Source organism: Phaenicophaeus curvirostris, chromosome 1, assembly GCF_032191515.1.
Source record: "Phaenicophaeus curvirostris isolate KB17595 chromosome 1, BPBGC_Pcur_1.0, whole genome shotgun sequence".
Classification (NCBI taxonomy): Eukaryota; Metazoa; Chordata; class Aves; order Cuculiformes; family Cuculidae; genus Phaenicophaeus; species Phaenicophaeus curvirostris.
Genome location: NC_091392.1, coordinates 142,673,022 through 142,689,409, shown reverse-complemented (window position 1 = coordinate 142,689,409; position 16,388 = coordinate 142,673,022). Strand labels below are relative to the sequence as shown.

The 16,388-nt window shown below is 40.5% G+C and overlaps 1 protein-coding gene across 3 annotated transcripts in view; it reads right to left on the bottom strand.

Annotated features, from left to right (window-relative positions):
- LOC138731031 (interleukin-1 receptor type 1-like) overlaps positions 1 to 16,388 on the bottom strand; it is a 38,577-nt gene that overhangs the window by 10,874 nt on the left and 11,315 nt on the right. For 2 of the 3 annotated variants that reach the window (XM_069876726.1, XM_069876738.1), the window contains 5 exons: positions 15,804 to 15,918; positions 13,803 to 13,951; positions 13,369 to 13,512; positions 11,813 to 11,974; positions 10,856 to 11,346 (listed from right to left, as the gene is read on the bottom strand). In XM_069876726.1, the coding sequence (XP_069732827.1) occupies positions 10,952 to 11,346; positions 11,813 to 11,974; positions 13,369 to 13,512; positions 13,803 to 13,951; positions 15,804 to 15,918 (965 nt within the window). In that variant the 3' untranslated portion in view covers positions 10,856 to 10,951. Of the gene's footprint in view, positions 1 to 10,855; positions 11,347 to 11,812; positions 11,975 to 13,368; positions 13,513 to 13,802; positions 13,952 to 15,803; positions 15,919 to 16,388 lie in introns of those variants that run through there. The other variant, XM_069876734.1, reaches the window with a different exon arrangement.

Sequence of the window (16,388 nt, the reverse complement as noted above, 5' to 3'; positions counted from 1 at the left end):
CTTAGGCAGTGTCCTCTGGCAAGGAGTTACACAGGGCTGCCATCTCTTTCCTGAAGATACATCATCCTTTTCTCTTTAATGTATTGGATGACCAGCACTAAGATTGTGCTGAAGCTTGATAAAGAAATGGGTAAAACCATGACAAAAGTTGTATTGGTTGCGGAACGTACCATTCATCAGAAGCTGGTGTCTCAGAGAGGTCTGCTTACTGTGGGATATGATCTTTTCCACGCAACCCCTTGACCAGGGCAACTGAAAGCCCATCAGATCCAATGCATAGACAAAATCCTTAAAACGCAAACATGTAGCCAGATAATGGAGACATTATCTCAGTGGGTTCCAGGCATAGTACTGCTGTCTTCAGAGGGGCTCTGAAAGACCATAACAGAATATTGGAAATGCTACAGGGACAAGAACATAGACCATTAAACAGCTGCTTAATTATACCAATGCTGGGCTTTAGGTGCACTGCTTCTCACACCACCCTTGCATAACCTGCCTCTCCTGTGCCAGAAATAAATATGTTGTGTTCCTACATGGCAAACAGAAAACAAATCAGAAAACAGTTATGCCTAAGAAATAACTGGCCAAGAGGAACAACAGAAGCACAGTTATTTTTCAGCTGGTTTGGTACCTTGGGTAGGTTTCACAGAAAGGTAGCCGTGCTGGCGTGGTAGAAAGGGCAGCCTCAGAGAGGGTGTGGGCAGACAGTGGGAGCAGGACAGTCCAAATTAGTGAGAGACAGGGAATAAGCACCTGTCAGACCATGCCAGAAAAAACATCAAAAATTTGTCATAACTCTGCTGATATCCAGCTACACTGGATGGCCACACCAGCCTGATGGCAGCAAATATTTCTCTGGTAATTTCATGTTGCATGAGGGTTTGCTAAACAAGACCAATGAAGAACACTGTTTTCCTTAAGATACAAGCTGACTGTTTAAATACCACCCAGGGTCCAAAGTCATCCTAATGAGGGAAGAGGGTTATGTTTTTTTCCTGTGGGGGGAAGTGGTTAATAGTGTTACGCAACAGCAACAAACCAATTCACCATTATTATATCTGAATGGAAATAAACTCTGCTCTGTGTTCTTTTAAGGCTTACAGAACAGTGTTTGAGCTCTGATATTTCACCCTAGGGACTTATTTTCCCACCAATATCAACAGACTGTGCAAGAAAAGCAAAAACTTTTTTCACTCTCAAGAGAGAAAGTCAACAGTCTGCCCAAGTCAAAATATTTGCTGAGTAAGCACGATAAAGTAGCTCACTACATAAACAGCTTCATTTGAAGCCTATTGTACAGGCAGTTGTAAAATACCATGAAATGCTAGAGCAACGTGAGCTAAACAAGCTACAGAAAAAACCAGCAGGTTTCACACGGGGTTTTGTTTGTTGCTACAGAGGGTAAAAGAATGCAAAGTACTAAAGAAACTTCAGGCTTCAGACACCTGAATGTTATCTTGATCCCAGGGTTTCAGTGGAGTTCACATTATGTCCTGAGTGCTGAAGATAAAATCCATGTAGTCTGAGTTAGCCATAACACAGGACCTGCAAATGCGCAGAGCTCCCTGCTGACATTTGTAGACAAACAGGCAGACAGGAAACCAAAGCACACTGAGAGTTCCGAGCATCCCAAGATCTCCAGGAGTGCTTATATGACAATGCCATTCGCTTTTATTCAGGCACCCCTGCATTCTGAATCTTGCAATGCTAAAACATCCCAGCTAGCCTTAGATAACAGCTAGTGGGGACAAAATGTGTTACTCTGCTAGTGCAAGGTGTTCCTACAAGAAGTGCAGCAGCTTGGTAAGGCCAGATCAAGCAAGAGGAGAGAGACCTCGTGTGGGAGTGTCCACAGGAAGGGCTCTTTTCAGGGGCCTGCCCACTGTTGGCACCATTCCCTCCCTGGCTTTGCACAGAAATGACCCAGCCACAGCGTGGGAACCAACCTGCTTTGAGCTGACAGCAACAAAAGGTGTAGCTGGAGCCAGCACCCTTGGGAGGCTGTCCATGCAGGTGTAGCACCTGAGCAAGGTTACCTTCAGCTTAGATACCCACCTGAGCCCTCAGACATGTCACACAAAGCTGGGATACATTGAGGCTGGGCGGAGAGGGGAGAAGGTAGCAGCAACCTACCTGCCTGCCCTGGCTTGGGGCAGCTCCCTGCTGTCGGTAGATTTTCAGCGGTTCCTTTTGCCACTGTTGAAGACAGAATGCCTGACCTGGTCAGTTGCTGTCCCGACTCCGCAGAGTATTTCTCAAGCTCTTCTGCAGCATTTGTTGTTCCTCTTTTTCCTAGCACCCCTCCCACATAAACTAGGTCCTTTGGCTGGAAGACAGCTCTTGGAACGAGGAATTGGTCAGCTGGAGCTGTTACAGCCAGCATGTCGCCTACAGCCCTTACAAACCCAAGGCTGAAGAAACATAGACTCACAACATCTGTAAACAAACTTCATTCCATGCCAAAAGCCTTATTTTCCTTCCCAAGGCATTTAGGATCACCTGCAGGTAGGCACACCCTGTGCTCCATTATGAAATAAAGATGCAGGCTTTCAAACACAACTGCTTCCACAGCTCCCCTTAAAAGTGCTCTGTAATCACTGCTTGAAAATACTTTGCTGACAACAAACCAGGAGCTTTTAGAGGAAGAAAAAAGATCTGCTCTATATCCAAGGCAAGGAAATTTCCACAACCCTGGGTCTTGTGAGAGGAACATGATGATTAAGGAGGTGGCCTCACTCAGGAAATCAAAGGAAGATCACCAGGCTGATTGGAATTATCTTCAAAGAGAAAAGCCAAAAAGCAGTGAAATATGCTCATAGCAAGTACATATGTGGTTAGAGGGAGTTATATACAAAGATAAAATTGCACTTTACTGCTTCACGTGTCCCACAAGTAGCTCAAAATGCTACACATAATCTTAATCAGTAATTATGTAGGGTGCTGCTGGTTTTACTCCTCCTCACCTCCTTCCTCCTTTCTCCTAGGCCAGGCCACAAAGACTTTATAATGCTGCCAGGTCTAAGTCGAATTGGCCAAATGCTTTTAAAGCATAACAAGGACTTTTTTTTTTTTTTTTCCAATTAGCCTCTTAGTCAGTTGAAATAGTATTCAGCTGCTAAAGAAGAAGTCTTACGGTTATTTTTCAAAATGGCATGTTTTCTTTTTCAAAATATACACTTTAACACCCATAACGATATTGACAAGACTTCTTTTCTATTTCCTATGGAAGACTATCTCCTACTATCCACCAGGACCTGTAAATAGAAACTGGCACTACCCTGTATTGTTCACATCCTTGACAGAAATATATGTAGTGACTCCCTTCCCAAATGCTCTAGGCCAATTCTAGCTAGAAGCTGTTCAAACCTGCAAGCACAGGCAGATGAGTAAGGTGGTTGTTTTTTGTGAGAAGAAGCTCTGAGCCACTGAGTATGAGGTCAGAAAGAAGCAGCCTCTGTTGGTGGGTTTCAAGGAACAGATAGACAGACTAAAGAAGAGAAAAAAGTGCATGGACCAATTCCCAGATTCCCGAACCTCCACCAAACCCACCAAGACCCTCACTCCCATAACTCTTGGCCTCCCTCGGGACACCAGTGACTCATAGCCTCCCCACAGCTGCAGCAGAAAATTTCAGCTTTGGCAGCACTGTACATCCCAGCCGACACAGAAAACATGCCCAGGGCTGCTCTTGGACCTTTCAGTCATTAGATGATCTCCATGTATCCTAATGCATCCACTATTATAACACTTTAAGAATTGCCATCTCAGAACTTGCAACAAAATGTAACTACTCCTGAGAGCTTCTTTAGTTGGTAGTGGCATTATAAACCACTTTTTATATGCCCCAACTACCCTGTGCTAATAGTTTTAATCACTTTCTGCAAAGTCTCACCTCCACCATTAGTTCCGGAACTCAGAATCATTTTGCCTGATCCATTGTAGGATTTTTTATTTGGCTGCATTTCTCAATAATATTAATATTAACATTAGCAGTAACAGTAATAGTAATAACATTACTGTTAAGACCAGTATTAATCCAAGTACAAAATTTTGCTCCATAGCGATTTTGGCAAAGTTTCTGCACAGGCTTTGAAACCATCCAATCATTTCCATTTTCCAACCTCTATTCAAGTTGTAAATCATATGGCTGTAGATTGATTTAAAAAAAAAAAAGAAAACACCACCCTAAAAAAACAGGGCCACATACCAGCAAGGAAAGAGGCTTTGCCAGATCCTTTGGTGCCTGGACACACTATCCAAGAAAGGATTGGGGATTGATCCTTTCAGGTAGAAGAGACAGTCTATGAAATCTGACTGCCAAATTGCCAGAACCAGGGAGACTGGGCCAGTGCTGCCTGCTCCCAGGAATATTGTGACATTCAGTTTTGGACTGTCTTTACAATGCATCTGACTGCTCTTCTCCAATGGCAGCCCTGAGGCAATTATGCTTTGAGAACTCTGGGACTACTGAATCTTGCCTACTGTCTATCTGCTTTTATTAGTTATAAATTCTCCATATTTCACAATGTCAAGTAAACACTGAGAGTCAGTTTCCTGGGGACCACACAGTTTGTAATGGTCCTTCAGCCATCACATGTGGCTCATCTGCTGAAATGCAGATCCCAGATGAAGTAGGCTTCATTCAGTCATTTTCTTTGAATAATCAGTGGAAAACATTCAACATAAAGCACTCAGATCTAATTGACATATGCTGGAGGCTCATAAAGAAATGCAGCTTTACTGAGGACAGCTCCTCCTCATTTCCCAGTTAATTCTAAGGCACTGAATTGACAGATGTGTAGACTCAAAGGCCAAAAATCTCATTTTCCACTAAATTCCCTGCTAGCTCCTACAAAGGATGGGAAAAAACACTAAAAATAACAATTAGAGTATAATTCAGAATATCATCTTTTTCTTACTCTTTTTTGGTAGCTTTTTTTTTTAAGTATTGTGGTTTGGCATTAATAGCAACAGAACTTCATTTTATCTTATGTAAACAGAATGGCTTTTTTTGGAAGGAGAGAGCTCCAGTCTTAGGTATCACTAGGTGGAGGCATTGCATGGTGTGGATCACTGCTGTGGGGTTTTGAGATCCCCATAGACACTTCCTATGGCAGATTTATTACTCCTTCACCAACCCTCAGCCTGGGGCCCCTGGTCTTTTCCCATTCCCACTCTTGGACGTCATCCTTTCCTCAATAACAAGCCAGCTCATCTCCTAATTTAGGTACTAAACTAACTTTGTGGCCCAACTTTCCAAAAATGTCAAACATGCCAAAGTTAGCCATTTTCACAGCAGACGGTGCTGGCACATCCTTGATTCATTTAAATACATACATGCACCAGACCCTTCAGATCTAGGCTGAGGAAACATATTTTTATGAAAAACTTGGCTTCCCTCACAGAAGTCAGCATGTGGTCTATTCTTTTTAGTCTCTGAGGATAATGAAGTCCGATTTACTATAAGAATACCAGAATCGGAGCCAGATATCAAGCAGAACCAGATGTCGTGACCCAGAAGAGAGCATACACAGATGGTAGGCGGCCATATGGCACACAAGTTCTCTCCCACTGTGAGTGTCCCTGTCAAGACATCTCTTTAGCGTTTCCATATTTTGTTCCTGAAGGCAACATGTAGGGGAGTTAACTGCCATTTTTTTTCTGTTTTAGAGAAAAAGATGAATCTTATTTCTTGTGACTCCCAGTTATGCTGCTTATTCACCATTTCAGAAGTGGGAGAATTCATAACCTTCTTTACTCGTCTGTAACTTCTTTACTCCTACGAAGATGTGTTTGTCCTGCTACTTCTCCTATGCTTCATTCAAAATGATGTGGTTGTGGCACATCTTACCAGGAAAGTACAGACCTAGTGGTTACAGTCTGAGCGTGCTTCCCTAGGAGTAAGTGATAGGATAAAAGCAGACAGCTTGAATTTCTTTCCAAATACAACTACTTGTCTAAGTCACACCCTTGCATGGCACAAGAGTTATGCATACTTGAAAAACAAATAAGCAAACAAACAGTATGGGTACTAGCAACAATGTGCTCAAAGAGAGGAAAAGCCTTCCTAAGGACTTGAATGTAGCCCTTTCCATCTTTCAAGGAAATTGTATACATACACCACATATAAACTGAACAAAAAAGTGTAAAAGCTCAAAATCATAATTACAGACTGGAGGAGAGAAAAGGCAGCACTAGGTTGTATTACACCATGGACAACGCAGGAAAAGCAAGTACAATCCCCTGGTAAGATAAGGGAAAGAAAGAACATGGATTTTAATAACTGCCCACAGAAATAAAGCCCACCACAGAAACTACTTAGTGAAAAGAAATTTAAAAAAACCTAACAAGATAGATTTCAAAATTCTCCTACTGAGGAGCACTGCTGTGCTTCAACCAAAAAAAAAAAATTAAATCAAAGGTAAGGTCAAATCAGTGTCTGGGTGCAAAAACAAACCAGAAAAATAATTTACACACTTAAGTCACCTGATTTGGAGCAGCAATTCAAACCCAACCTTTCTGGAACAGAAAATACGCCTTAATGATTTAGTGAGCTTACTGCATTTCTTTAGGTGAAATACCAACTCCTGATAGTCATTGTGATTGCCAAGCAGAGCTCTGGCACCAGCTGTCATCACAGAGTGACCTGGATGCTCTCTTGGAGGAAGTCACTGAATTACAGAATCACTAGGTTGGAAAAGACCCCCAGGATCATCTAGTCCAACCATTCCTATCAACCACTAAACCATGCCCCTGAGCAGCTCATCCACCCATCTTGGAGAGTGGCTTGGTAACTACATTAGCCAATTACCTCAGGATGCTGGGATGCATCTCATCAGGTCCCAGAGACTTATAAATGTTCATATTCCTCAGGTGGTCACAAACCTGATCCTCCTCTACAGTGGGTGGGACTTTACCTTGCTGGTCCCCATCTTGTCCATTGACCCAGAAGGAGTGAGGACAGCGGTTGTCAATGAAGACTGAGGCAAAAATGTTGTTGAGTATCTCAGCCCTTTCCTTGTCTGTTGATACGAGGTCACCATTTTCATCCATCAGTGGGGATACGCTTTCTTTAACCTTCCTTTCCTGATTGACATACCTGTTGAAGCCCTTCTCGTTAGTCTTCACTTACCTTGCCAAGTTCAGCTTCAGCTGTGTCTTCGCCTTCTTGACCCCATCCCTACACAACCGGGCAGTGTCCCTATACTCTTCCCAGCATCCCTGTCCCTGCTTGCATAGTCTGTGCAGTTTTCTCTTGTTCTTCAGTTTGAACAGTAGGTTTCAATTCAGCCATGCTTGTCTCTTCCCTTCCCTGCCTGATTTTCTACATCTGAGGACTGAGCAATCTTGCAATTTATGGAAAGTATCCTTAAATATTTGCCAGCTCTGTTCTGCTCCCTTGTCCCGGAGGACCATATCCCAGAGGGTCCTATTGACTAACTCCTTGAAGAGCCGGAAGTCTAGTTTCCTAAAATTTAGGGTCTTGACTGTACTCCTTGCCTGTCCCACATCCTCAGGAACTTGAACTCCACCAGCGCATGATCACTGCACCCTAGGCTGCCACTGATCTTGACATCAGTGATGAGCTCACTTGTATTGTTGATCATCAGGTCCAGTACTGCATCCTTTCCAGTGGGGGTTTCTATTAGCTGGGTTAAGACATTATCTTCAATGCACTCTAGGAGTCTCCTGCATTGCCTAGAGCTTACTGTGCTACTTTTCCAGCATACATCAGGGTGGTTGAAGTCCCCCAGTACAATGAGAGCTTGCAAGCATGAAGCCTCCTTTAGCTAGAGGAAGAAGGCTTCATCAGTAGTCTCTGCTTTATCAGGTGGCCTGTAGTATACACCACAAGGTTCCTTTTGCTGCCTCAGCCTTTTATTCTGACTCACAAGCTTTCAACTTGTTCATGGCTACTCTTCAAAGACAGCCCTTCACACTCTGTCCATTTCATGGTACAGAGGACAATGCCTTCACTCTCCCTTCCCATTCTGTCCCTTCTGAACAGCCTGTAGCCACCTTTAGACACACTCCAGTCATGGGATTCATCCCACCAAGTTTCAGTGATGGCAACCAGATCATAGCTTTGTAGTAGCATAGTAGCTTCCAGCTCCTCTTGTTTCTTGCCCTACCTTTGTGCGTTTTATAGAGGCACTTCAGCTGGGCTGTTGGCTGTATTGCCTTCTTAGTGGAAGACCCTTTATTTCCCTTAAGGTGTTCTGTGGAAGTTTCCTGCCTGGCACCTACTACCTCAGGAGCCTCACATCCAACTCCATAGGACTTCAACTGTGCCACGGCATCCTCATCATGCCCTGGGACAGCAGGTGGAGGGCTCATACCAGCACCCCATCCCTCCAACCATTGTGTGTCCTCCCACAGCTTGCCATAGGCAAGCCTGATAGTATCTCCCTCCTCCTTTACATCTAGGAGCAAACCCTGTTGCTCCAGTGTTCATGGGTTGTAACATCTATGACTAAACCAGAGACCTGAGAGCACTCTGGAGAAAAAGGGCTAGCCACTGATTTTACTTACATGTACTCTGAAGCTCTACAATATAATACATCCTTAAGTATTTCTAGGGGGAAAAAAAGTCTCTCTTTACCCCATATTTTAAAAACAATCACTGTATTCTGCCTACTTCATCTTCAAGCTAACTGCAGCTAGGAAGGAGGAATAGCAGTTAAACTTCCATAGCCTTTTCCATTCTGAAAGGCAGAATGGGATTCCCTCTCTAGTAGTAGCTGAAGGCTACAAGATAATGGGGAAATGTAAAATCACCTCTGTGCTCTTCTGCCTTCTAGAATGCAATACACTGGTAAATTAAAAGGAAGGGGGTAAAAACAAAACAAAACAAAAAAATCCATCAGTCAGGGCTGTTCTGTCTACGGCCCTTACAGAGACTCTATCAGGTTGTAACACTTTGTTCTGGGTTTGAGCTCAGAGCACATGCTGCTCCTCTCCATCACATCTCCATATCCATAAATTAATACAGTCATAGCTGTGTATATTAAAACATGAAACATGCTGTTTCTCAGAATTAGCTGCCATAAAGGTAAGAAAGTGGGATATGGGAGGAGAAAGTCTCCCGGAAAAAAATACCCTTATAGTATGAATGGAATGACACAGTGGAATTTCAGACAACTTAATCACAAGGAAAGAAAGGGAATGGGCAATCTGGAGTCTCAAAAAAATTGTCAGGAACAAACCAACTAAAGAAATATAATCTAGTTATGGTTGAAAAGCAAAAATAAGTGCTGCAGAGAATGCTTTTAATACATCTTACGTCACATACCATTCAGACGGTTTTCTCTGTCACTACAGGCAATAAACTGAAACACATCCACTACATTTCAGTGAACAAATACTTTTTTATGGATTGCGTTGTATTTTCCTTTTCCAAGTCTCCAGAAGCAAACCTCTAGCCAACTAGTAGTTTCTGTAGGGTTTTTTTTTTTTTTAACAAGAGCAATTAGCACATCTATCTCTATGCTATATGGTGCTTCTTTTATTGCAACACAAAAAATAGTGTGTTTTCCTATGTGACTTGTCGAAAAAAAAAAAAAAAGCTTCCAAAGGGAGAAAACAGAGACAAAATTCAGCTTCAAAATAAAGTGCTGTGTTAAAAGGATACGCCACTTCATGTCATGCTGCATTCAAGTAGTTAGCTAACAATTAACCACAATAACTGAAACCTTTCTCCTACAGTCATTTTCACACAAGAATACCAAAATGCCTACATAATCATACTAAATGTGGTTGTTCAGAAGAAAATATTAGGTACATAAATGCTGACTCACAACCATCTGTCTTCTTTAGGAGTCTTTAGAGTTTAGTGGAAAGGTGCTTATCTTAAATATTGTAGTAAATCTCTGCAAGAGCTACAAAAAAAAAGTGACTGGAGATCACAGCAGCACATTCACAGAAGAAACAAAAAAATATTAGCACAACTCCATGAAAATCAATGTATTTATCCATGGTACTTCAAATCCTAGTGTATAATATTTTTTTGTTATTTCAAAGCATATGAAATTAGGAAGTTGGGAAAAAATCTACCACAGTTTCAACATCTTTTCCTTATTTCCCCTCATTCTACATGGGCAATAAGAGGGTTCTTTTTTTAAACTCAAGGGAAAAAAAAAAAATCTTTGAAGGAAAGTGTAACTTTCAACACTTTTCCAAGCAAATCTAAGTCTAAATACAATGTAAAAAATTGACAGTAGTGATCATATGAACTCTCTACGTTCTTAATTTTTTTTCAAAGGTTCCAGCCTAAACATGCATTTCCAAAGAAGACCGATTCAACATCTACTAGAATAACAGTACTTCATTCTACAGTATATGCACTTCTGAGAATCAGATGAAAGGAATTCAGTGACAGATGTTATTCTAGCAATAGAGGTAATGACAAAAACTACTTAAGTTCAGAAAAGAATGAAAAAAGGAAGCAGAATTCACATTTGCATTGATGACATTCTTCAAGGCCAGAGTGTGAAAACCTGCCACATCAGACTGCATGGAAGCAACATGTCATTTCCTCATGGTGACACACACAGAACAATAAATTGAAGTCCTGAAATTTCAGGTGACTCTCAAGCAGAGAAATACAGTTTTAATTTATCAATTGCTGTTTCAATTTTTAAAAAAATGCACTTCACAGCTGCTCCTTCAGTGAATATTATATTTATGTGGACCACAACTATTTAATAGTCAACTGCCATGAAAGTATTTACTTCTCACATATCTAAGAGTAACACAACAAATTGTGTCACTATCCAAAACCCAGAACAGAAATAAAGTTGCACAGTATTTCTTTAAGGGTGTAATTTGGTGAAAGGATGAGAAGTTTTTACTCGAAGAAAATATTTACTTTGCAATACAAAGTCTTTGTGTAAAAAAAACACATTTCACCATTACCTTCTCAGCATTATTATATTTCAATAAATGCATCTTAACTTCCCCTTGCTGCAGAATTGTTCAAAGTTAGGGGCAAAAAATACCTTTCAGCATAAGATACTTTTTTCCTGGAAGGCATTTGGTAGCGCACTTTTTTCCAGAATCTTGTATTTGCTGAACAACATTTATCTGAGAAGTCTCCTTTCCACTGGATAGTTCCATGTTTTTGCTTAACATATCTGATTGATTCTGGCATGCTGGTGTAGTCCTGTATTTCATCCATTTCTATAAGAATCACTTTGATCCCATCACGGATAAGAGCATTATACATAGCTAGTTGCTCTTCAGAAGTGTCTTCTAATGGGTGGCTGCAACTAGATGTTATTGATCCCAAAATAATCATCAGTCTTCTGCTTTGCTTAAGGGTTTCATCAGCAATGCTAACCACAACTGTAAGTAATGAAAGAACCATCAAAGTTTGCATAGATACTTTACAACTGATGTAAAATAGTTCTTAATTTTTAAATTGTATACATATGGTCAAAGGACTGGTAGGTTTAACATCTCCCAGCTATCACTCACAAATCATGATCCATTGCATGAAATTACTGAAAAATTGCTTTCTTCAGTCCCCAGGAGCTTAAAGAATCTCAATAGTATTATTAAAGCTGATGAATTCTCATTTGTTAAACATTAAAAAGAAAGCACAGATACTCATAACAACAGAGAAGAATTTTTCATAAAGAACTAAAAAAAATAAAAATAAAAAAATTGTCCAGTGGAAAAATGGACAAAATATTCATTAAAAATAAACTTGCTTTTCCAAACTATGTGGATTTAAATTTTATACACAGTATTCTAATCCAAGAACAATGGGTTCAAACACAACCTATTAATTCTAATAATTAAAGCATACCTTCTCCTGGTAAATCATCCCTTCCTAATATAAAGAGATTATATCCGCATTGTTGTTCTAAAACATCAGGGAGTATTCTATGTACAAAGGTTTCCAGACGATAGAAACTTCTGTCTCCACTGTTTTTTGTGTACAGGACATATGCATCATAGATTTTCCCATCTAAAAATAAAAAAATACGTTTCTATTTTAAAAAAACTAAAAATAAGCAACGTGACTTTATTGCAAGGTTTCATTTTGGCCTGCTTACAAATAGTAAGGAGGGACTGATTCACCTATCTGACAGAATAATGTCAAAGCACTAAGACACTCTACAAATCAAAAGAAAGATAATCAGCCACAGAACCTGATTTCTTTTCCCACCATTGGGACAGATGTGCCAGCAAGCGAGCTGTGTGCTGGATCTGGGATCTGGGGGAAGGAGCCCCCAAGCCCTGAGGTGCCAAAACATTAAGAAAATGCACTCTTGCAGGATTTTCTTCACCACCTCTCCTGAAACAAACTAAACAGCAGTTATCTTCACTTCCAAAAAAAACATGAGAAAGGGTGGAAAATGACAACTCTTGCACGTAATAATTCTGTAAGGGAAAGGCAGGTAGATGAAAAGACCAGAAGGCAGGTGAGGTTTTTCAGAGTTAAAACTGGATAATGAATGCAGGAATGAAGAAACCAAATCAAAATCAGATTTAAGTTAAGTTTTGATCAGCAAGCTACAAAACACAGTTTCTTTAATTTTTATTTTTATTATTTGCATTAATTATCATTATTATCTTTAGTAAATGTTCTTGAAAACTGAACTTTTGAAGTAGATATTATTTTTTTGTGAAAATGTTCAGAACAGCCAAGAGTAAACATTAACTATCTCAATGCACATAATCCATTTACTTTCAAGCTATGGGGAACTTCAGGCAGTCTAGTTCTAAGGGCTGCCACACAAAATATATGTAATGTTGCACTTATTCCAACTTTTCACATCTGTCCAATGTTATTGTCCACACCACAGCAATTAACACACATAAGAAGAGTCACAGAATACAGAACTAGTACTAATTTTTCTCTCTGGCATGTAACCATCATAACTGACAGGATTTAGAAGTAAAGTGTTGTGTAAAAGAGAGAGGTTGACAAAAAAAAATACAACAAAATTAATCTCAGAGAACATGAGAGTTTGATTTTCAACATAAATATTTAATGCACTGTTTTAAACAGCTAGTTTACAGGATGTAGCTCTGCTGACACCTATTGATCATCATCAGAGTGACCATGAATCTACATGTAAAGAAACTACCTTTCTGTAAAGCAAAAAGTAACATTGCTATGTCTCCATGAATGCCTTCAATATTATGGAGTGTTTCTTACATCAGCTATGACTATACATTTTACCCATATGACTGAAAAAAATCCATCCCCCCAAATGCCTTTGTGCATATCTGAAGATTCCTCAAGGAAATTCCATTTATATTCTACTAAATAATCATATTATTGCTTAGAAGTAATGGCAAGTGAAAAAAATCAATAGTCTCGTGACACCCACATACCTGGTCACGCTCACATACCTTCCTTAGTTGCAAAGGCACAGACGGAATTACGGTACCAAAGCACCAAGTCAATCTTGAAAATCTTGTAGATTATTAAAGCAATAAGTGTTAAAATTAACAAAGAGAGAAGCCCTCCAGTCAGCCTTTTTTGTATATCAGGAACTGCATAAAAATATAAGATTTTTTTTAAAATGCTGAATTTGTCCAAATCTGATGTTTCACACAAATGTAATACAAATTTGAGTATCATACTTTTCACTTCCATCTATTTCTATAATAATGATAAATATACTACTACAGTGACTCCTTCTCTCTGTATGGGTACATGCATACATACTGCAAACTGTAATCCCTCTGTCTTATATCAACATGATACATGAGCATTTGGTATCAACATCCTCTCTGGAGAAGTCAAGACAAACACAGGCCTCAAAAGTAACAACATTTCTTACCTCTGCGCTTTAATATAATGTAGGATGCAACCTGCCCAAAGGCATTTGAAGCTTGACAGACAAACGGTTGTTCATAATCTTCACTATTCACTTCTGAAATTATTAGCTTCATAGTATGCACAGGGCGTCCATCATAAGAAGCCTCCTCCCTGTGCAAACAACAACAAAGAGAGCCTTAAACACAAAGCCCTTTCTGGAAGGGATTCACGACTAATAGCTGCAGAATGACAATGGTTGTTTCCATCCACAGGTATCAACTACATTTTAGAATATACGAGCAATTATATTATACAAAGGCAACCCAAAGAACAGTCAAGCCTCTTGCGGACATTCAGCACAAACACTGGGAAACAAAGACATTATCTTATCTGGAGCTGTGTTTCCCCAAACGGAAACAAGGTTTCAATAAACTGAAGTACAAAAATATACCTTACAAACTGAAGCCCTTGTTACAGAATCACAGAATCACTAGTTTGGAAGACCTCCAGGATCATTGATTCCAACCATTCCTATCAGCCAATAAGCCATGCCCCTGAGCATCTCATCCACCCATCTTTTAAATACCTCCAGGGATGGGGACTAAACCACTTCCCTGGGCAGCCTGTTCCAGTGCCCAATGACCCTTTTGGTGAATTTTTTTTTTCTGATGTCAAGCCTGAACCTCCCCTGGTGCAGTTTGAAGCCATTCCCCCTTGTCCTGTCCCCTGACACAGTAAAAGCAGCTGTAGATGGCACAGTAAGATGCTATGTTCCAAAATAAACAATGTTAATTTTAAAATTCTTTGAAATTAAATTTGCTCCTTCTCTGGATTTACAAAAATGTTCACATTTTGTATTCACAGCACCACCATGAGACGAGGGCTGACAAGAACCCTGAAATTTTCAGTTCCCAACTTGTCACATTTAAGAAACTTTCAGATTGCTTTCTCCTCCAATTTTAGTTGCCTTTTCAAGTCAGGTTTGATTTCACAGAATCACAGAATCACAGAATAACCAGGTTGGAAGAGACCCACCGGATCACCGAGTCCAACCGTTCCTACCAAACACTAAACCATATCCCTCAGCACCTCGTCCACCCGTGCCTTAAACACCTCCAGGGAAGGTGACTCAACCACCTCCCTGGGCAGCCTGTTCCAGTGCCCAATGACCCTTTCTGTGAAAAATTTTTTCCTAACGTCTAGCCTAAACCTCCCCTGGCGGAGCTTGAGGCCATTCCCTCTTGTCCTGTCCCCTGTCACTTGGGAGAAGAGGCCAGCACCCTCCTCTCTACAACCTCCTTTCAGGTAGTTGTAGAGAGCAATGAGGTCACCCCTCAGCCCCCTCCTCTCCAGGCTAAACAACCCCAACTCTCTCAGCCGCTCCTCATAAGGCCTGTTCTCCAGCCCTTTCACCAGCTTTGTTGCTCTTCTCTGGACTCTCTCCAGAGAGAGAGTCCATCTGAACTCCATATAACCTATTTTTCACCTCCAAAACCTCACCTCCTCACAGGAAATCTGTCTCCCTTCTCCCCTTTCACTCCACTAAGCTTCAGTACAAATGTCTTCAACAAAGTCTTCCTTTACCTCTTCAGCTGATCTCAGTTACACTTCTCTAACTCAAGGCTCTTGAGACTTCCAGGTTTTATTTCTCCTGTAAAGCATAGGTTTGACCCCTTGCAACCTTCCAGAAATGCAGATGTGAAGGGAAAAAAGAACACAGAAGAAAGTGATAGCCTGAAGATCATATACCTGGACGTGCTTGATCTAACTGAAAGAGGTCTCTGCCAGGCCAGAGCCTGCTCAACAGAAACTACAAGCCAAAAAGAGCACAATCACGTGAAGTGCGTGTACCTATGTTTCAAATTTGTACTTCAAAGCAGAAAGTGAATTGGAGGCAAGCATTAAAGTTCTTAAAAACAAAGCTATTTAAGCAAGGGAAAATGTTGCTAAATATTTTAATGTCAAAGGGAGAAAGTTTCGCTATGGTGGCCAACAGTTTTTTCTAACCTGAGAATATACTTACTCATAGGGACTTGCAAAAATTCTGCTCATATAATCAATATACACACCATTGCTTGTCCAAAACACCTCAAACCCATCAGCACCTGTTGTATTGCAATCCACTGTAACCTGTGAGCCTATAAAATTGTGTTACAAAGTGCAAAGTTAATTTCTATACTTCAAATAAAGCCTATACAATTCTGTTCACAAACTCCCCCATAGATCAGCTAAGGATGGTCCCACACCCTTTCAGAAAAGTTACTCTAACAGAAGGTCTATATGCTCAGTGATCTGCAGGTTCAGAAAGAGTCTGGTAGGATGGAACAAGCTAAATCCAGGAAGAAGATGCCTCTCGCTGGGGCATCGCTTTCCCTGCAGATTCAAAGGTGGATCAGTCCTTAGAATCTCTTTCAGAGTGATGGAAAGCAACAAAAGTGACAGTTAATCACTTGAATTGACTTTCATTTTCTTTATATTTAAGAAGTCTCTGTATGGGTTTCCAAGGACTTAGAAGCAACATGCTTCTAAAGCGTGTTAGAAAGCTCTTTCCCTCTACCCTTAAAAAACTTCTCCTTCAGCAGATCATCTGAGAGAAACCAGTTTGGTC